The following is a 22140-nucleotide window of genomic DNA, read 5'->3' as shown; positions in this document are numbered from 1 at the left end:
CCCTCTTCCCTCCCCAGTGTTCAGTGACTTGCGGTCGCGGGACCAAGAAGCGAGAGATAGCCTGCGTTCTCCAGAACCAAACCAAAACAGAGGAGGAGCACTGCAGCCATCTGCCTCGCCCGCGAACACAGAAGGCCTGTCGGGCACGGGGATGCCCCAGTTGGAAAGCCAATAAGTGGAGGGAGGTATGTTTGCTCTCTTCTGCCTCACAAAATAGCCTCTCGGGGACTTGCGATAACAGCGACTGCTGCTAACAGCTGAGACACAAGCACAAACACGACTGACGGCTTCCCAGAGGCTGCAGATGTAGGACATGTACACACAGAGCACCTGTTCAATCACCACTCAGTTTATTCTTGTTCAAACGTAATGTGTCCTTTCCCCTAAGTGTGCACTAAACACCGCAGGCTGGATGTGCAAATCTGTTTATGTAGTGCACAGGACATTTATATATCATTTTAAAATGTTGAAACAAAATGTTAAAGTAGTTTTTTTCCTTTGGAAGAGTTTTGCCAGACCACACACTGGACCAGAGACAATCCCAGCACCAGTGTTGCATGACACACAAAAACAATCCATTCACTCAATCTTTAAAGGATGTGTTTGCAGCTCAAATATCGAATAAGCTGTCGTAATGAAACACAGTAAATATGAACATCTAGAGGTGCAGCTGATGCAGCCGAGCTTGGCCTCCCTTGCAGATGAAAGTGTTTCGATCCAACATAATGAACATCTTGGAGCTGCAGGGTTTTTCTGTACCACAGTACACTAGTGCAACCAGACACTGGAAAAGTAAAAGCCATGCGTGGAGGAGTCACCCTGGGGAGGGGGGGGTTTGAGGTCACAGGCATCGTGGAGCCGACCACACAGTCACGGTATCTGCGACCAAGAGGCTCCGTGTGCAGTCGCCACACAGTTTTGGCTCGGAGTCCAGCTGAGCTCACTGCGGGAGGGAAACGCTCAAAACCAAATTTATCACAGTACCTTGACGACTGAGCGCACTGTGTGCTCAAGTATAGAAATAAGACATGTTGGTTCATGAGGGAAGTGTCAACATCTTCTCTGACACTATGAATCCACTGCTGAAGGACATTTGTCCAATATTATAAATTATTGGTAAAAATTCTTCTTCTTTCTTCTTCCTTTCAATTTAAGTGTAAAATCCCAATAGGTCCATGCAGACCCTGGTCCACCTCCCTCCACAGGACTCCCTGCCACTCCCCGCTCTTTGAGGGTGTCCTCCTCCCCTCTCACTCTCTCCCCCGCTGCTGTCTGGAAGCAATCATCTTCCTCCACATACCACCAGCAACCATGAAATCCTCAACTAGAGCATAAAGACATGTTTTATATCTTAATATCCATGCATGTGACAACTTTGAAACCTCAGCCCCACTGTTTGAATTATTCTACAGCTACCCAGCCCTCTCACTCACCTCTGACTGGGTTTGTAATGGGCAGCAAGTCAGTGAAGCTTAGGAGGGTGTAGGCTTTGAGCCTTTTACTGGTTTTCGAGAACCGTTTTCAACTTTTTCTTATGCTAAATTCCAGTTCAAAGGTTGTTTCATCTGAATTCCACTAAAATGTATTTTCTATTTATGAGCTAAAGCCGTCTAAGTTTTGGTTTTATTTGCCCAGGCTTCTTAGAAACGTGGCAGCAAAAATCTCAGCATGGGCAAGAAGTAAAATTAACTGCATGGCTCAATACCCACAAGATAAGATAAGTGAGAAAATAAGTTTTGTATTTTGGGTGAAATTACCCTTTTAAGTCTGGAGCTGCTCACTCAGCACTATCACTCCACAGTTTCATGGCGTCCCCACCATCTGCGATAAAACAACTGTAGCTCTTTTGCGCTGGAATACACTCGGGTTTCTGCAGCTGCAGCAGTTAACAGTTGCTAGAATCACTTAAAGAGCAGGTTCTATTTTCAGGCTTTGTAAGAGTTTTAAAAACACAACTTTTGATTTGAAGGTCACATTTCCTGTGGTGCTTTTTGTTCTCTTTCCAAACTCACGCACTTGAACCTTCACTTTTAACCTCACACTCTGCTGTGATAACACAGTTACAATTGCAGCAGCGAGAAACGCACAACACAAATACATCTGGAAGTTTTCGGGGAATTTGATACTCGGTGTTATAATGTGCAGATTTTCTGACTGTGTGAATTTGCTGAAGCTTGGCATGGTTCTTTGAGGTCCGGGGGTGGGGGGGAATCAGCTCAAGCCTTACAGAGGGCTTCCTCAGTATGCAGGTATGTTCTCAAAGGACATCAAAGAGATGGGTGAGATAGACCTCTGTGTGACCCAACTGATACAGCTCTGAGGAAACGACACACTGGCTTAATGGAGTACATGGTGCTGGAGCTTCAAAGCAGCGACTCCGACTCAGCAGACCAAACATTTTAAATCAATGAGAGAAGAATTATCTCGATCTTTCTCTTGCAAATAACAACTTCACTCATCATCAGTGATAAAATGTGTCCTTCCTCAATTCAATGCACTCAGGCGAGTTTTGCTGCTTACTTGGTCTGGTAAGGCCATTAGCCTATGCCAACTTGTTAGTTTGTGTTAGCAACAGATAAATCTTCCCCTCCTTTGTTGCTACACTACTCGCAGATATAACTTCAATTCTACCCTACATGTATAAGGATAACTGAATACTATAATAATTTTTTTTTTTGCGTGTGTTATATGTTTTTTTGTGTATGTAAAAGCCCAGTCATTGGTAAAGGGAGCTCCTCTCCCACACAGAAAACACAGCTCCTGATACTCTCACAACATTTTGATGTTACATGCCCCACATTTGAACATCGCACACCTAGCTATTAGTCTGGCCCTAACAAAGCCAGGTAAAGCGAGAGCAGACATTTCCAACACATGCTGGAAGCAGTTGACCAATCACAACAGAGAGGGGTAGCTAGTCAATCGAAGCAGACTGGGCTTTATCGGGGAGGGGCCCTTAAATAGGGCCAAAACTAAGTGTTTCAGACAGAGGCTGAAAAGAGGAGCTGCAGCGATGGAAAGTTTGGGGAAAATGATGTTTTTTCTGAGCAGCTGTCAACCAACTGAGCAGAATGTGTCTCCCTTGAGATTTCGCTCTTGAATTTTGCAATTAAAGTTGCTCACCTAACAAATACGCTATTAAAGTTTTCATTCTTGGTTTGATTCAGCTTAATGCAGCTCCGTACAAATGCAAACTCATGATCCCAGCGTTTCAGACCATGACATAACTTATCAAGCCTCTTTAAGGTTTAATTATTCATCATACTTTGAGCTTGTTGTTCTTAAAGGTGTCTTTACATATGTCGTCTTCTGTAAGAAAAAGAACCATGGTTAGCCATTATCCAATAGGAGTTTCCCCTTTTGTTTTTTCAATGGCACCTTTCAGATTGTGCTGCAAACTATTAAAAATCCCCCAAGTCTGTAAGCCTTAGCGAGTATTACCCCAATGACATCATTATAATCAGGGTTATTTTATCAAACTTTGCAAAGAGTCCTCAAGAGACAAAGAAAACACTACGCACACATGCAAGCTGAGTAATTCTCCTCCTGACAATTAAATTGAACTACATATGTAAAATCCATGTAGTCCACATCCAGTCTGTGAGAGAAATGAGGTTGGAATGCTGGGAAATTATAATTATATTCCATTATATCCTTGCAGCTGTTCTTGCATGAGAAACACAATGAACAAACATGTCACAAACTGATTTTCCATGTAGCGGATGTTGATAATATCGATGTGTGTTGTGTGTCTGTTTTACCAGTGCTCTGTCACCTGTGGAGTCGGAGTTCAGAGCCGAGACATTTACTGCCGGCTCAAAGGCACCGGTCGGGTCAGAGAGGATCTCTGCGACACTCACCAGCGTCCTGCTGTTACCCAACCATGCCAAACAGCAGAATGCACACATTACTCTTGGGTCGCCGGTGAATGGGAAGAAGTAAGTAAGAGATTCTTCCTCCCATTTCTACGTGGAATTCCCCCTCGTCCTTGTTTCCAGGGTGAGACAGATGTAGAGATGTTTAACCATCTTATTAAGGTTTTTATTGGCTGAGATCTCCGGTCTCTCTCTCTCTCTCTCTCTCTCTCTCTCTCTCTCTCCCTCCCTCCCTCCCTCTCTCTCCCTCTCTCCGTCTCTCTCCGCACCATTAAATAGACGACCTGTAGATACCCTCGCTGTCTTGCGTCAGTCGTGAGGGCTTAAGTGATAACCATCAGTCACTATATCATACTGTATCAAACCTCAAAGTAGCGATGGCCATCATCCCTTTGGTTCTGCTGAATATTGCAGCTCTGTGCTACGCCAGCAGTCTGTTTGTTTTTCCTTGGCTCATCTATCTTTAATGTCCCGTGCTTTGTCCTCAAAAGTGAGGCATAAAAAGAGGGGCACCATGTAGGGACGCAGTGCTGTATCCTCCTGCTGCAGGAATGTTTGCTCTCTTGAGATTCTTGTCTGCGTTGCCTCGAGAACTCGCAGACTCCTTCCATTCACAGCTCGGCCCTGAGATCTTTTCTCTTCTCATGAGGTGCAAATAAAATGTCCACACAGCAAATTTTTTACATGAGTACATTTTAAGATTGTGCTCCATATCATTACTTTGAAATACTCCTATAAACTATCATTAGGCTCAAGGCAAACCAGCTTAACTTTTATCTTTTATGCAGACATTACCAACCAGAACACATTTTAGATTGCATTCCTGAGAGCTAATGTTACCACTGTCTCACAATCATTACATTTGTCTACTTGTGAAAGGCTTTATACGATAAGGGCTGTTCATCTGGAGAACCAAACAGACAAGCTGGAGTCTGAGAGATCAATGATGCTGCTGCTGGAAGAACAACACTGCCCCCCCTCTGCCGGCTCCTCTCCACTCCTACTCAGTTCTTCTCTCCTTTTTTTTCTCGCAGTGTAACGCAACCTGCGGAGAGGGTATGCGGGGTAGGACGGTGGGGTGCATAGGCCCAGGAATGACACCCGTCCAGGACGATTACTGTGAGCCGCCGTCCAGGCCTGCGTTACACCAGCAGTGCACGAGAGCTCCCTGCAACTACATGTGGATCACAGGGGAGTGGTCACAGGTAGGAATAAACAGTGAGCTTTGTTCTTACTGCAAATACACAATTGGACATCTGAATTTGATTTTATTCATTTATTAATTGAGAAATAGAACAGAATAGAAATCCCAAGGAATTTAAAGAGGTTACAAAAACATTTTAAAGTGAAATGAGCAGATTTATACTGTATATATGTATATATGTCACTATTTTTCAATAAATATAGGTGTAATGAAAGGAAGAAGGAAGATGATAGATTCACATTATTAGTGCATTAGAGCCACAGAGGCCCAGATGAAGACTTCTGTGTTTGATGTTACTGCTCTGTACAAACATTTACTCATCTTAGTAAATTGACACGTGTGTGTGTGTGTGTGTGTGTGTGTTTCTCAGTGCTCTGCCAGCTGTGGTCTTGGCTACCAGCAGCGTATTGTCTCCTGCTCCATGGTTCCCTCCTCCAAGGCTGCTCACCCGTACACAGCTGCCCAGTCGTCCTCTGCCAGCAGCACCTACTGCCCCAAGCCTCATCCTCCTGGAAGCCGGCCGTGCCTCCTCAGAGACTGCCCACACACAACCTACTGGAAAGCTGGCCCGTGGAGCAAGGTGAACCACAAAATGCTTGTTCGGCAGCGAGAGACCTTCTCCTCCAGCCAATCGTTGTTTTCACAAAATGTTTCGATGCATTTTTCAGTTCTGCTGATGAAACACATTTGTGGATTTAGTTGCAGCTTATTTGTTCATTGTTTTGTTAGAGTGTGTGGGAATCATTTTGTATGTGTTTGTGTGTACCAGTGCTCGCAGACCTGTGGTGCGGGAGTGATGGAGCGCAGGGTGGAGTGTGTGAACTCTAAAGGCCAACCGTCCAAACACTGCCGTCCATCAGAGAGACCTGAGTTTCAAGCTGCATGTCAAGACAGAGAGTGTGAGTCTTCATCTTCCTCTCTTCTTGCTGTATATTGCAACCAACCCTGTATCTGATTGTGTTTATAGAAACTCTACTTCTCGTTTATCACATCTAGCAGAACAGCGGAGCCTCACTGAAAACTTCTCGGAGTGATTACTTACTGGAACAATAAATAGACAGTCAGCCTTTTTCTACAAAGTTGTGATAAGGAGAGTTTGCGAGAGCGCCGCAGGGCAGTGTGTCGGGAGCTGCCTACATTGTGGACTCGCAAGCGCTGTAAAACTCGGCAGCGGGCCAAAGTTTGCAGGTTCGCTCCCCCACATTTCAGATGTTTCAGTACTGGCGCACTGGACTGTTCATTCCCTACTTGGCTTCTGCCAAGTCAGGCACTAGCAAAATTAAAATGATATGCTCGGATGACAGCCAGTTCTGCAGTCAAGTATTAATGCTAATCAGCTAATCAGCGTGGTGGGAGCGCTACAGCACTGTGGGACAACAGAGGAGGCCACACAAATAATGAGACATTTACAAGAGCTCGTATTTAAGAAGACGATTTGTTCTGTTAGTGGTGTTTATTTAGCTTTTGTAATCTCTCTGGCATTCGACAAATTATTTATGCACTAATGTGCAGAAGTGGCTAAGTTTACGTTTTAAAAAATTTTTTTAGAAGAAAATATTTAAAAAAAGAGTAAAGTCAGACATTTTTAAGAATAAAGTGTTAATTTTAGAAGAAATAGTCCAAATTTGACATTATGTCTGAATCTGAGAAAATGTTTGGTCGTGGTCGACTGTCGGGTCATTGTCGGTTTCATTCGTGTTTTATTCAAAGGGTCTTTGTAGTTTCTCAAAAAACTATGAGATTGGGTCAAGATTCTAGATCCAGAAGGAGCAGATTTCTGTTTTTTTCTTTATCCTCATATTATTATGACTTTTTCCTTGTAATACTACCACATTATTTTTGAGATCTCCCAATTTGTATTTCTTCGTATCGCCCTAATACTCTGTCGTAAAAAAATGCTCAGATAACTTTGAAAAGTTTTGGTAGTCTTTAATGTCAAAGTCTCCTGTTTCCTCCCTCTCCTTCTTCCCTTCATTTTTCTCTTCCCAGGCCAGTTGCTGGCGTCCTGTCGGGAAGTCCAGGTGAGACAGGGTGTGAGGATAAATGGCGAGTACTATCTCAAAGTCAGGTCCCGGATCCTACAGGTGCGTCTGCTCTGTCACAACTGCTCCTGCACACATCATGACTCAACCTGGCAACTCTCCCGCAGGCTCTCATATCATGTCTAAACGTGTCTGCCCTTAGATTTACTGTGCTGAAATGCAGACTGATTTCCCCAAAGAATACGTGACTTTGCGAAGCGGTCAGACGGACAACTTCTCTGAGGTTTACGGTCAAAGGTGTGTATAATGTGGTGATGGCAGATGGGACTTAGTGTGGCTTTGTATAAAGATTATGTAAAGTGTGATTTAGGATTGTTTTGCTGCCTGTTACACCATGAAAATACAGCATTTGTGTTGAGATTGCTGTGTTTGTGTTGAATATATCCTAAAACTCATTATCGCATATGCAAAGGTTGCTGAACCCTTTTGAATGCCCGTACAACGGCAGCCGAAGACAAGACTGCGACTGCAGGAATGACTACTCAGCAGCGGGATACACTCTTTTCCACAAAGTTCGTCTGGACCTGAGCTCCATGAGGATAATGAGTATGTAATTACTGTGTGATTGCCTTACACTGTCTACTGTAATGAGACCACACATCGGTGTTGTTTTAACCCTCATACGCCTCATACTGCTAATAAGACCTCCCTCACGCCTGCGCCGTCCAAACGCAGTACGCTCTCCCCACGCTCTCCCTGCGCTCTCCCCACGCTCTCTCCTCCAAAAATCAAAATAATGACCTTTCAGAGCTCAGAGTTCACATCACCAGGCAAGGACTTGACACCGGGCCTCTCTGCGCAAACACGAATAATTGAATACATGCATGCACATAGAGACATGCGTGCCTGCTCTTAAGATACAGGACGTGATGCTGCCTCGCACATCTTTGCTGTTTCGAGCACAAGCAAGGAGATGTGAAGGTACAAGAAGCACACACCCATGCACATAGTCGCATCCAAATCAAAGGAGCAATCACACACACGCATCTTCAAGCCATATTCCTCTGCTCATTATAACAGTCAGCTCCACCTTCCCTGTTGTGTCCAAGTATGCCTTTGATTAGAGTATGTGGATTAGTATACAGCATACAGTGTGTGTGTGTATGTGTGTATGTGTGTGTATGTGTTATAAAGGAAGTTGGATTATAATTTACACATTCATCCCTCCATCCTCTTCCTCTCGTCTGGGCCCTGACAGCACATGTTCCCACCCTCCCTCCCTCTCTCTGCATGGTATTCATTTGGCCTTCAGGCAGCTTGAAGAGGGGGGGTAATGAGTTCAAGATGAAGGGACCGTTATGAGGAGGCTCTGCTGCAGTGTGCCCTGTGCATCTCATGAACTTAATCATCATTTAATGCAGGCACAGTGACGGGAGGGCAGGATGAGGTCCTCGTCATCGTGTGTGACACTGCAGGGTAAACGGAAAATGATAAAACAAAATTCTCGCGCAGACAAGGTCCAGATTGATTCACGGAATTCAAAATGAAAGAAAAGCTGAGGCCTGGAATTAAACTCATTTAAACAAAAACCCCAAAAATATTTGGATATTTTATCAGGCTGTTCCTCATGTTGATAAGGTGTGTGTGTGTGAATGTGTCCGTCTGGTCTGGTATTGTTTAATGTGATATTTGTGATGGTGTGTTTGTCTGTTTGGTGAGTTATGTTAAATTTCTGTTTTCTGATTTATATAATTGATTTTGAGGTACAGTGTGTAGAATTTAGTGATATCTTGTGTTGACGTTGCATGTTGCAGCTGAACACCCCTCACCTCACCCTCTCCTTCCAAACATGAAAAAGAACCTGTGGTAGCTTCAGTTGTCATAAAAACTCAAAAGGTGTTTAGTTTGTCCAGTCTGGACTAATGTAAAAAACATGGCGGCCTCCGTAGAGAGGGTCCCCTCGATGTAAATATAAAGTATTTAAATATAAAGGGCCTTTTCTGGGGTAAAGAAAACTACAGTTCATACAATTTAAATGTATGAATTGTGAAAACATCATGAGGATTATTCTACATTAAATTTCTGCCGATAGTTCCCTTTCACCTAAATCTTACACACTGGACCTTTAAGTGAAAAGTTTTTTTGAAAACATCTGGCAAAGTGACAGTGCAGTGACATCAACCCTGCAGTGAAGTTTAATTACATAAAGTGTAGTTGCTGATGCTCTGTGGCTATCTGTGCTGTGGTTGTTTATTTCTGAGCAGCTGTCTCCACTCTGTGTTTACCTCCGCTGTTGCACAATGTGACTCTGGATCTGTGTCTGCTCTGTTCACCAGTCACAGACCTCCAGTTTTCCCAGACTCTTCTTGGACGACCTGTGCCCTTTGCTACAGCAGGAGATTGTTACAGTGCAGCCAAGTGTCCACAGGTGAGTGAAACACAGTACATCGTGTCATTCATGTGTCTTTGTATTAAAGTGGCCTGAAAGTCAGAGAAGAGCGATTTTCTAAACAATTGCTGCTATGATTCTTTGGAGCTACTTGGAATATGCACTTAAAGAAAATAAGTACTTCCAAGACATTGTAAAAGGTAATACCTGAGGTTACTTACATTACATCAGTGTTCTTTACTTATCTCTCACTTTCCAGTTCATTCAACTCAATATTTTAATTATAAACTCTGATTTGAAATGATTTGCCTAAAACAGATACAAAAGGTTCACTTGAGTAAACTGGACCAGGGTTCCAGGACTGAATGAGAACGCGTACGAGCACATGAGACAGAAACAATAAGACAAGTTTAGTTGTGCTATGGGTATAAATATTATGGCTGTAACTTGGAACATGCCAGTAGTACTTCAGTTCTTTTCATTATGGGAGGTACAGTTTCTACTTAACTCTCAGATTAGGTTTATGGAACAGCCAATATGGTTTCTATCAAAATAATTGAGCCATTCACGCTTGGCCACTCTCTCTCTTGTTGACTTTGTGACTGAGATCCCGGTAACATACTAGAAGGTAATGACACCACCGATGACGATGAAAGCAGTTCTCCAGCTGTTTGCCTAGTGTTGACATAACTACATCTTATAAACTAAGTAAACTTTTCTTTCCAGTTAAGTCAGACTAACTTGTAATTAACTGAAAGAAAACATTTTTTAAGATGGAACAACTGGACAAAATCAAGTAAATACAACAAAGTTGTAAGTGAAACAAGTAGATACAGAGTAAACACGACTTAAGGTAAGTTTGGTGAGTTGTTTCTGAAATACTTTGTATCTAATCTTTTGAAATCCTCTTCATGTCTAGACAGCAATCGATAAATAAAGTTTTCAGGTGGGAAAAATCAGTGTCCGTGTTCCTCGCAGTACTGTAATAACCACAACCAAATGGCATATTTTCAAAGTGTAGCCTGCTCTTGCTAACTTTTCCAAGATTACCAACCCTAGCTTTAAGAATAATACTTATATTTACTCCCCTTTTTCGAGGCAACTTGTCACATATTTAAGTGTACACTATTGCTCTCTTGGACTATTTCAAAGTGCTCATTAGCACAAAGTGTCTGCAGTTACTGTACGTGTGTAAAACACTTGACCCTCCTGGTTGAATAAGCTCCTAAACTGCTTGATCTGCTGCATGTTCACAGGGTCAGTTCAGCATTAATCTGATCGGCACCGGCCTCAAAGTATCTGAGGCCACCAAGTGGACATCTCAGGGCAACTATGTCTCCGTCAAAGTCCACAGATCTGAGGTAAGAATCTAACATTAGACTCATAAAGTGGTTGTCTTTCACTTCAAACATGGCCGACACATTGTGACTCTTGAGTAATGGATTTTAGCCTGAATGTAAAGTTGTCAGGATAATTGCGCTTCATGTCGGGTCTTGGAGTAGCTGTGAAATGTCATCTGAAATGTCATGTCGTATCTCTAGCTGATTCATTGAAGAGGAATCCTCAGTGACATTTATGAAGCTCTCATTCTCGGCGTAAAATGCTGCCCTTTGCCCACCCCTTCCCCTCTCATTTGTTTCTGTACGTAGGACGGGACAAGAATCTACGGTCGCTGTGGTGGTTTCTGTGGGAAGTGCATTCCCCAGGCTCACAATGGCCTACTCCTTGAAGTCTACTGAGGGCCATGCAGAGACCAAACCCCTAAATCTTTCCCTGAAGACAGTAGCCCGGGAACATGGAATAATCATGTACGAGTGTGGTGGAGGCGCATGTAACACTAATCATCCTGTAGTAACATCTCCAGTTCCCAAATGGCAGCTAAACCATACAAGACTCTACGCACTGTGCTGTGCTTCAGAGGGCCACTGTCGGGTCCTTCATCCAAACTGCTAACTCTGAAGAGGAGCCAGCAGTGGCCATCCAACACATCTGTGCTTTGAAACCTCAAGTGTTTTCTTTTTCTGATACTGTTGTGAATTCTTTTAGCATCATACAAAGGGAGATCGAGCTTCAAAACATTGGGGGAGTAAACACACACACACACACACACACACACACACACACACACACACACACACACACAAACAGACGTCTCCTCTCGCTTCAAGGAGCAAATTCTTAAAAAAAAAACTGCTGTCTCTGGTATTCTGTGAAGTGAAGTGTATTTTGTAAAAACAAACAAAAGAACATTTATGCTTCAAATTCCATGATTTCATTATGAAATACTTGGAACCCATTTTGTTATATTGTACCTTACCCATCTCACTGACTTGCAATCAAGGAGACAGCATAAAATATCACATTGTATATGTGTAACAGTGACTGTCGTCCTGCAGTGATGAAGAAGTGCTGCATTGAGGATAGTATGTGAGGGATGGCTTTGATTTACAAAACTTACAATCAGACAAAAACTTTTTTGTCCGACTATACTAAATGCTAAAAGCTATGCCACCTCACGTCTTGGCCTTAAAGGCATAGGTCAACATTTTTGGTATTTATTTAGATGACATGTTCTACAACCCTCTCATGTCTCTTTACTAAATATGAAGCTGCCATCAGTTTCCAGTTAGCTGACCACAGTATTGAGTTTAAACTCATCCTTCAGGGTGCAGGATTTATAGAAACAGTAATGAAGCAAGTAACTACTGATATTCTTCCTAATCGGCCTTGTGTCAGTGGTCAAACTATAGCAGATCATCAGGAGCCTTTAGAAAAGTTACATTTAATGTTAGGATTTACCTTTAGTGTATTTGTAGCTGGTCATTTGCAAAGTTGGGAGTAGTGTTACTGTAACATCTCTACTATGGACGGAAACAAGAAGTGTAACTAATACTGAACGTGAACAGCTGCAGACTAGCTCAGTGACAGCCTTCACCCGACTTTACTGTGTCGCAAATAAGTAACTCAACTAAACATTTGCATTAGCCATCAATTTTTTTTTTCATTTTGTCCGAGAGGACAAGGACAAAACTACATTAGTACGTTATAGATCCTGTTCAGATGGATTAAAATCTGTCCTGAGTGATCAGATCACAAGCGGTTAGTGCTTATTACATGTTTGAACAAACCAAAATGCATCCGGAGATCCGTTCACTCAAACCACATAGGGAGGTGGCACACATTTGGACACAATCGTTTCACTGCATGAACACAAATGTATCTTGGGCCACATATGAAGCACCATGTTCTCTGCTGGTATCCTCTGACCTGCAACAGGTTCACAATGGATCAAACGTGTTTTTACACTTCTCTGTGACCACATCAACACTGAGGGACACACAATGACTGATACTTTTCTTAAATTAACATCTTTCAACTCACACTGGGTTCAAACATTATTTGGTCTTCTTTGGTTTTCATGAACAAAATGACATGCGTGATTATTTGCATTTAGAGCAGGGAAGTGAGATCTGATCACAGGAGACACATCCAGGACACATTTGTAAGGTGTAAACATCTCCTGAAGCACCTGGTGAATATTGAGAAACATTTCATTTCACACTGCTACAACAGTATTACTGACTTGAGCTTGAGTTAAAGGCCACAGTGGTGATGGGAACAGTGATAGATCAAATTTGACACTTGTATGTGATGGAGAATTTAAGTAGATATCAAACTGAATGTTACTTTCCCTAGTTGCTAATTACTTTTTGAATGCAGTAATTGGAAAAGTAACTCAGTTACTTTTTAAAGAAGTAACTGTAACCAATTGCTCATTTTCAGTTATTTGCCCAAGACTGGTCATTTCACAGAATTACTGAAACGTGTCCACTGACTGATCAACACCGGTACTGTTCGGAAATAACTGAAATATTTCAATATTTCCTGGTGTTCATTTACAGCATCAACATTTTTCATGGCTTTTTTTAAAACCATGAGGTTTTTTTATTTTTGAAGTTTTATTAGTGTTACTCTTTGATGGCATTAGTCATACAAGTTCTCATCTGTTACACTCTCCACTGGGCCTGTACTGTGGGTCCCTGCAACCCCTACCTCTCACACATCCATTGTCTAGGAGATATGTGTTGTAATATATTTATGTCTGACCATATTTATTCTGTATTGACTGTGATCGTAGATGCATTCTGTGTTAATGTACAATGACTACTACAAAGAGAGAAGCCATTGTCTGCTTCACTAAGAAAAAGTTATTAGCCTGCAGTTTGTAGTGTATAACCACTAACTTTAAATGAGGATCTTTTGAAAGGTGCTTTTGAACTACTGGAATTACCTCTGAGACAACTTGAGAAGGAAAACACTGGCTTTGGGGAATAAGATGTGCTGCAGCAGAGCTTCAGTTCATTCTGTATGTAGCATCAGCTTATAAATGTATGCCATGCTCCTCTAATTAATGGAACTGGGAAAAAACTACCGTGTGGATCTGTCAAACTCATCATAAACGACTTTCACCGTGAACGCTACCAGAAACAACCTAACATCCTGCTACTCCGATGTTCAGCTTTAACCAAAGTTAGAAGATAGATGCAGATTTATTTTTCTTCTTCTCAGACAATGCAGCTTATTTTGATTTAAAGAATGGCTGATAAATGATAAATAAGTCAATGAGCAGCTAGAAAACCTTTGGCTATCATTCATTTCTATGATGGTCAATTGTTCTATGAGGTCTGTATCAGAAATTTAAAGAATACTTGATGCACTATGTGCCATGAATTTTGTAGAATTGTAATCCTGTTTGTTTTTTGTAATAACCATTAAGATTTGTAACTTATGATATATGTGTATTTTTAATATTCATACTTGAATTGTAAACAGTGTGCTAAATATTGAATGGTCATTGTACTGAATAGAGAGATAGTGTGCTTGTTTGCCATGCTTTATCCAAAGATGTTTTTAAGAATCATATGTACCTACAGTATGTATGTAGCCTGTAAAAAAGAAATGAATGATTGATTCTGGTGCTATGGTTACTAATCGTACCAATACTGTATGCCCTGCTACTACGTGTACTAACACTGTCAAGACATAAGTATTAATTAAACATGCTATCAGCTGATTGACTGTTTGATTTTTTTTTTTGAAGTCGATGACTGCCATTGGCCAGACGCATGTTGTTTTCAGTTTGTCCATCTTTCATTCTTGTGAACAATATATCTTAAAAATGATTTGAAGGAATTTCTTCAAATTTTGTAACAAAAAGTTCAGTTGGACTCAAGAATGAACTGATGCAAATTTTGGTGGTCGAAGGCCTCTTTGACCTAACAAAACACATTGTTGCCCTCTCTCTCTCTCTTCAAATATGATACCAGCGTTCACTTGGACTCACTGATCTTGTGAACATGATATCTCAAGAAAACCTTGAAGGAATACCCTCAAATTTTGTACAAACATTCACTTGGACTAACGGATGATCTGATTCAAATTTTGAGGTCAAAGGTAATCGTGAACTTACAAAGCCTCATCAATGCGTTATTTTAAGAACGCTTCAAATATCAACTTCACGGTTTAGCTTATTAAATTTGTCTAGTAAAATATAAGGTCACAGTGGCCTCACACATTATATTTTTGGCCTCTTGAACATGATATCTCAAGTCTGCCTTCAGGGAATTTCTTTTATTTTTGACCAATTGTCACTTGGACCTAAAAATTAACTGATTTATAATTTCAGGGGTCAATAGTCACGGTCACCTCATATTATTGTGAATGCAATATGTCAGGAACCACAGGGCGGTAATTACAGTTTTATATTCTAAAAAACATTTATGCAAGATTTAAGATTCCATATTACAACTTTTGTCTGTTTGTGATGTCATAAGGGAAAGTATGTACACTTCTGAGACAAAGACTTTGAGACTTTAATGTGAAAACTACTGTCTGTGTCAAACTCTGCATATAGAGTATATCCGTGAAGGTCAAACATTTGGGAAGAACACATTTTTAAATATTTCAAATATTACACAGACAAAAAAAGAGACAACAAAAATAACAAAACAACAAAAAGCTGAGCAACAATTTCTTTTCATCACTGAAAGGTTCCTCTTCGTCACAGAGGCCAATTCATTATTAATGAAGGGATTCAGGTTGCATTTCCACAACATGACTCTGGAGGTCAGTTCAACTTAAGAGACACATAAACAGAGCAATACCTTTAAATCCATTTCTCCCTGATGTACACATTTTCTTCGAGATCTGGAAACAGCTGAGGCGATGTCATCAAATTGTTATGTTGAATTAAGGAATGAGCTAAGTTCCAAGTAAGCTTCAAAAACTTGGAAAGTACCATTTTCTAAGAATGGTGTCACCAGAATGACGCTGTAATAAAGGGGCAGGAACTCAAGCAAAAGGAAAACTGTCCATACACAAGCCACTTTACCAAGGCTCATTGCACTGAGATAGCTTTGTACATTAAATGAAAACAGATACAGCGGTCCCTCAAGAGTTGCTTTGATTTCTTGCCAGAAGTCTGCCTCGGTTCCCAAAATCTAATCTCAGGATTTGGAAGAGACCTGAAGCACGACAACAACTCCCCTCTAAAGCAGTTTTCCAGTGAAATCAAGCTGTGCTCGGGTCCTGGACAAGTTAGGAAAGACCTTCCCTGCTCTGCTCACTTTGAGCATAAACCAGACATCTTTAATGACTGAAGTGAAAAACACAAACACGCACCGAGGATCCTCATAAAAAGACTAATGATCAGCGTTCACCATGGAGCAGTCTGCTGTGAGGTAACAACACAGACGTCTCAGTGTAATCTGCAGCTGCAACCTGCTCTGAAGAGTGAGTATCCAGAGACTGTTTTTACTGGTTCACACTGACTGAGACTACACATTTGCAACCTTTGATTAATCTCACTTCTGTGTAAAATATCAAGGAATGGTTAATGAGGTTTTTTAACTTGATTCAATCAATTTTACTCAGTTTTCACAGACAAGTTACAGTACGATATTATATATTTTATAATCACTACAATAAGATTGCATCTTTATCTCTATCTGCAATAAAACATTTAGCAATTTGAATAACCTTTCAACAACACTAACTTTAGACCAATAGGCAAAGCGGCATCCACCGTGACCCAATGAAATTCTATTTCTTTAAACTGAACAAACAGTGACCCCTAGTGTTCCAAACAAGACTCTACATCTACTGTCCCTGTTGGCAGATACATGGCTACATGGAAATTTCAATGAACCTATGGAGAAGGCATAGGATGAAAAACTGAGACTGTGACAACCTGTGAGACAATGTGAACTTATGAAGCCATGTAAACTTAGGAACACAATGTTATTAATGCCTGAAGACAATGAACAGTAAAACCGGAAAGAAACAACAATGATACCAGCAACTCTTTTCCCTCTGGACCATTACATTTGCAGCATTTCCTCCTCAGCAACTGTATTGAGACCATCTCCAGGTCTCTTCATAGTACACACAAAGTTTGTAGATGTGAACCAGCAGGAACTTTACAATTCAACACTGTAGCATTTACACTTGCAATAGAACTGAACTATTGTGGAAATAATGATGAAGCTCAGTGTAGAAAACATAAAGCACTTTTACTGTTGACCAGTAGATGGAGACAAATTATTAGAAAAACCATTGCTTGCTTCAAAAGTAGAGTTTCCACAGATTACTGCAGGTTAACACTAAACCAAAGAGAGAAGACTGATGTTTTTTAATCAATATGTGAGTTTATTTCCATCAGTGAGGGAATATGTATTTTACATTAACACTGTGTCATATTGCAAGGTTTTGTTCATTGTCACCACGGAGTAGAAGCCAGTGTGTATGTGTGTGTTTGTGTGTGTATGTGCATGTGTATGTCCCTGTCTTTCTCTAGTTTTGAGAGCCAATTTTGGTGGAATACCATTGTTGTGAGGATATTTTGGGGTAAGGGTATGGGTTTAGGTTTAGGCATATAGTTATGATGGTAAGGGGCTAAACTATACATTATGCTAATGAGTAATTTTACAACTATAGAAAAACAAGTGTGTGTGTGTGTGTGTGTGTGTGTGTGTGTGTGTGTGTGTGTGTGTGTGCATGGTGAATGCATGACAGAAGTGGTTTGTAAGTCAAATATATAAAATAGTGGATTTGTTCCACGCTCTCAGGGTCTGTACTCCAGACTATGCTCCAGCTCCTCTCCTGTATTTTCCCACAGTGTTGGTTATGCGCATCTGTATAAACAGCAGTGGACACAAACATCCAGTTTCCCAGTTTAGCAGTCCTTGAAATGATTTTCACACCGAGAGCCGCTGCAGCAGCAGGAGGCTGTTTAAGCGAGCTCAAATCATTGTATACAGTTCCTCACACATACTTGCATAACTCCCACCCTTCACTCACACACTCTCACACTCACACACATCCTCTAGTGGAACAGTTGGCCTTGAACAGTATCAGTTTCATCTTTTGATGCACCATGTCTGCTTCAAAATCCATGAAAACCACACACGATTACACAGTTATCTCCGCTGCCAACAGGGCTATCAGGAGGTTTTTTTTGGGTGGGGGGGGATTAGATGCTGTTGGCACTTTGCCTCAGAGGCGTTACGGACTGTACTGTCAGCCTGGCAGCCAACACTTTTGAAGGAAATACTGTCAGCTTTGACTTTAACTGACTGAGACTGAATGAGGTCATTTTTAGGTATTGTGTTACATGTCTAGAGTGTCCATTTTGTAACAGCTGCGTGTGCGGTGTGTGTGTGCGGTGTGTGTTTGTGCCTTGGTCCAAAGCTGACCACCTATTCACTGCACATGACTGGGGTGGTATGCTGTCAGAGACGGGCATGATCCGATTGGAGGAGGTATGAAGGGGGTGAGGGGTTGGTGTCGGACCCCTGGGGTGCACAAGTATGTGCGAATGCCCCATACGCACATGTTGTGTGATGAAAACAGGAGACACTGGAACAGGAGACTCTGGAACAGGAGACTCTGGAACAGGAGACTCTGGCATGAATCGCGCATTAAGGCGTCCGGAGACCAAGCATCTTTATTGAGATTGAACACAATGCAGCAAGGTATTTTTTGACGTTGTTGAGCTTAGAGCATTCTGTTTTTATTGCAATGCGAAGTGTCAGAATAATCGGTAAAATGAATTCTGGGAAAATTCACGCCAACGTCACGTCAACTCAGAACAATTCAGAGAGGCCTGTGGAAATGTTGGTCCCTGCCTGTCTGCATGTATGACACATGTCTCGTAACCACTCATCTTAACAACTTCACACTTGACCTGTGTGTTCTTAGTGGCTCAGAGAAGCGTTGAATTCAAATGGATTTGGACACGTGATACGTTCAATATTAATCAAAACTAAATAAACGGATGACCGTTGCTCTGCAGCAGTCAGTTGGGGCAGGGCACCTCGTTAACAGTCAGTTTATGGACTGAGTTGAACATGTGTCCTTCTAGGTCCTCACATAAACTACAGCAGTGGTCGGCAACTGGGTCAAAGTTACAGCCAGATCATTATGATAATTTTATGATTTTTATTTCACCATATCAAACTGACACTGACATTAACATGCGCTGATCTCCGTCATGGCAGCAACATTTCACAGACCCACTCCCTATTTGGTAGCAACATGTTTGTTTTATTGCTGTAATGCTTTACATCAAGCTGAATGAAAAGCTATGAACTTAGGGCTGAAGATTGTACTGATGCTTAACAGACTTCTGAAACAGTCAACGTTCAATGCGTGAAATAAAATGACATCAGTTAAGTAAATCATTCAAACTTAAACCACATTAATTAAGTAAATTCAGTTTCATTTTATGAAAAACACAGACTATAAAACCTTTATTTCAGATAAACCAGGTAGGATGAACTTCTGCACAGAGATAGTTTATAAAATGCTCTGCACACAACATCCAGCTCACAAACAATAAAGAGTGACAGTATATTGTAGAACTGTTTGAGGAGGACTCACAAATGATGTAGCTCATGAGCTATCAAATATGTCATTAAACCTTCAAGCTACGGTCCCATGTCCCTCCAGATTTGAACTATTTTCCTTTCAGTTGCTGATCAGTTAGTGACGAATGAAATAAAAACAATTTGTCACATTCACTATGGTGACTTATAAACCTGGATCACGGCACTGAAACATTACTCTTTTCAGACCAGAGCTTCCCAGAGAGTGACGTCAGAGGAAAATTGCCGCTGTGTGAATATGGTCCAAATTTATTATTAACATACATCATTAAATTATTCATATGCCTGTCACACCTGGACCTTTTCTTCTTCTTCTTAGTTGGGTTGGGTTGGCTTAGTTATTGGCGGGTGGCCGACCAACGTCAATAAATGGCTCTTCATTATTATGCAAATATTGGAAAAAGGTGTCAAGATGATGTTTAAATACTTAAAGGTCCAGTTTGTGAGATTTATGTGAAAGGGATCTCTTGGCAGAAATTGAATATAAATTAATCCTAGCAATGTTCTCACTGGTGTGTTTCCTCTAAATTGAACAAATTGTTGTTTCTTTAGCCTACGATTGCCCCTTTATATTTAAATACTTTATATTTACATCGGGAGGGGGTTCTCTCTACGTAACACCTTTTGAGTTTTCATAAAAATTGAAGGTTACCATGGGTTTTTTTTTTTATGTTTCGAAGGGGAGGGTAAGGTGAGTGGTATTCAGCTGCAACATGCAACACTAGATATCAATAAATTCTACAAACTGTACCTTGAAATATATGAACACACTGAAGTCAGAACAACTTCACAACTTAAATGCTATACCTTCGGAGAAGCATGTGAATGCAGTTACCCAACCAATGCTGCAACTTTGGTTCTCACAGTGAACAAAGCATAATAGTCATAAAAGCCTCCTGACTGACATTTAGGAAATGCACACATTATGACCAGTGGGTGTGTTTTCATTGCAGAAAATACTTTCCCATTGTAAAACTTGTGACCATTAAGCAGCACTGGAAAATGCTGCCCCACGTCAGCACAGTCAGAATGAATGAGGCAAAGGCCAGACACAGCTACAACTGTGAGCTGTGGTCAGTAGTGTGTGTGTGTGTGTGTGTGTGTGTGTGTGTGTGTGTGTGTGTGTAACTCTAGCAGGCAGGACACTCGATAACATGAGGTGGGGGGGGTATTATGCTTATTATTTTTAACAGCTTAGCACTCCAATCAAATGAGCTTTCTGCAGATTTTTACACACTGTTGTGCTCACGTCATCAGGGTTTAATAAACCTCTTAACAGAATGTCGCCTTTCTTCTCCTGCAGTTCACACACGGCCGGTGAGCTATATACTGTAGAGCCCAGTTTCTCACTCACACACACACACACACACACACACACACACACACACACACACACACACAGACACACACCGTGTCATGTGAAGACACAGACAACAGGCCATACAAGCAACTGAAAAGAGTAATGTCCCATATTTCCTTTTCTTGTGGCTTCAGCATTTCGGGGGTTTCATACTGTGAGGCGACATGTTATGTCTTCAGTGGAAACATTTGCAAAGCGTATGAAAAAGACGTTAGCGGTCATGAGGGAATTCTTGTCAAGGTAGCTCAGAATAGATTATGTCCATTTTTCCATAGTCAATTGTTTTCCTGCTGAGGAGGACTGAGATTTTCTATAGAGGATGAATATAAAGCGAGGGGAGCTCCTCCTCTAAGACTGAGGCCACCTCATGAAAAACTCTCAATGTTTTGTTTGTGGATCCCAGGGTTTCTTTAAGAGCACAAAAACTATACGTAATTCTTGGTACTTCATTATTCCTTGGTTAAATAGTGGATTTCCAGAAAACTTGTTGGAAGGATGCGGTATGGGTCCAGACAGAACCAATGAAATTTTGATGCAGATTGGTGGTGTTAACAGTACTTTTTACACTGTGGTACTCCTAAATCTAAAATAAGCCTTTTTGCATTCTCCTTTTGTAGTAAATCTATACGAGGAAAACATGCTGCTCTTTTCTATGCCTCTGATGGACTTAAGTTCTTGTCAGATATACAAACAACAAAGATACAAAACAGAAATATGTTTTCTTATTAGTGTAATATTAAAGATGGGGTCCAGTCCAGTTTGTGGCAAAGAGGAGGTTTAACATCTCATTACTTTGCTACATTTCAGGATTTAACTGATAGAATATGTGATTAAGGATTTTTGCACACATTCATAGAGATAGATAGACAAAGAACCTCTGGCTAACAGGATAGATCCAACAGTCCCCTAAATTCACCTAATCCCGATGTTTATTTGGATTTGCACCAAATTACATACACTCATAAAGATATGCCCCTTTGTCAAATTGTTTTTTATCAAGATCCATGAATTATTCCTAGAGAAATCCACAGAAATGTCGCAGCCTCTGTCAATGTTAAAGAAAGTTAACAGAGAAATCCTGGATTCGCCCCCTGATCCAGATCTGCATGAAATGTTCTTTCATGACCCATTCCACATCCTTCCACCAAGTTTCACGGAAATCCATCGAGACATTTTTTTCACTTAAGTCAGTTAAAAAACAGATGCAGATAAAAACGTAACCTCGTGGAGGTAACTAACTAATAAAACAGCTCAAATGGTAGACTACAGATACTCTAGACATTCACAGAGATGGCAGAAAGAGCAGAGTGTATCAGTGGGATCTAACAGTGGTAGGTCAGACCATTTGGAAGTGATTTATGTGCCGTGTTGCACTGATCCATAACC

The 22140-nt window shown here is 41.2% G+C and overlaps 1 protein-coding gene across 3 annotated transcripts in view; it reads left to right on the top strand.

Moving 5' to 3' along the window:
- Positions 1–14529, top strand: part of LOC109624417 (A disintegrin and metalloproteinase with thrombospondin motifs 20) — a 122628-nt gene extending 108099 nt beyond the window's left edge. For all 3 annotated transcript variants that reach the window (XM_069527713.1, XM_020079061.2, XM_069527714.1), the window contains 11 exons: positions 18–185; positions 3765–3938; positions 4910–5080; positions 5450–5659; positions 5849–5978; positions 7069–7163; positions 7264–7358; positions 7534–7667; positions 9398–9489; positions 10707–10811; positions 11100–14529. In XM_069527713.1, coding sequence (XP_069383814.1) covers positions 18–185; positions 3765–3938; positions 4910–5080; positions 5450–5659; positions 5849–5978; positions 7069–7163; positions 7264–7358; positions 7534–7667; positions 9398–9489; positions 10707–10811; positions 11100–11189 — 1464 coding nt within the window. In that variant the 3' untranslated portion in view covers positions 11190–14529. The remainder of the gene's footprint in view (positions 1–17; positions 186–3764; positions 3939–4909; positions 5081–5449; positions 5660–5848; positions 5979–7068; positions 7164–7263; positions 7359–7533; positions 7668–9397; positions 9490–10706; positions 10812–11099) is intronic.
- The last annotated feature ends 7611 nt before the right edge of the window (positions 14530–22140 follow it).

The sequence above is a fragment of the Paralichthys olivaceus genome, chromosome 7 (assembly GCF_024713975.1).
Source record: "Paralichthys olivaceus isolate ysfri-2021 chromosome 7, ASM2471397v2, whole genome shotgun sequence".
Taxonomy (NCBI): domain Eukaryota; kingdom Metazoa; phylum Chordata; class Actinopteri; order Pleuronectiformes; family Paralichthyidae; genus Paralichthys; species Paralichthys olivaceus.
Note: the sequence above shows the minus strand (reverse complement) of the source record. Positions and strands in the feature narration are given on the sequence as shown.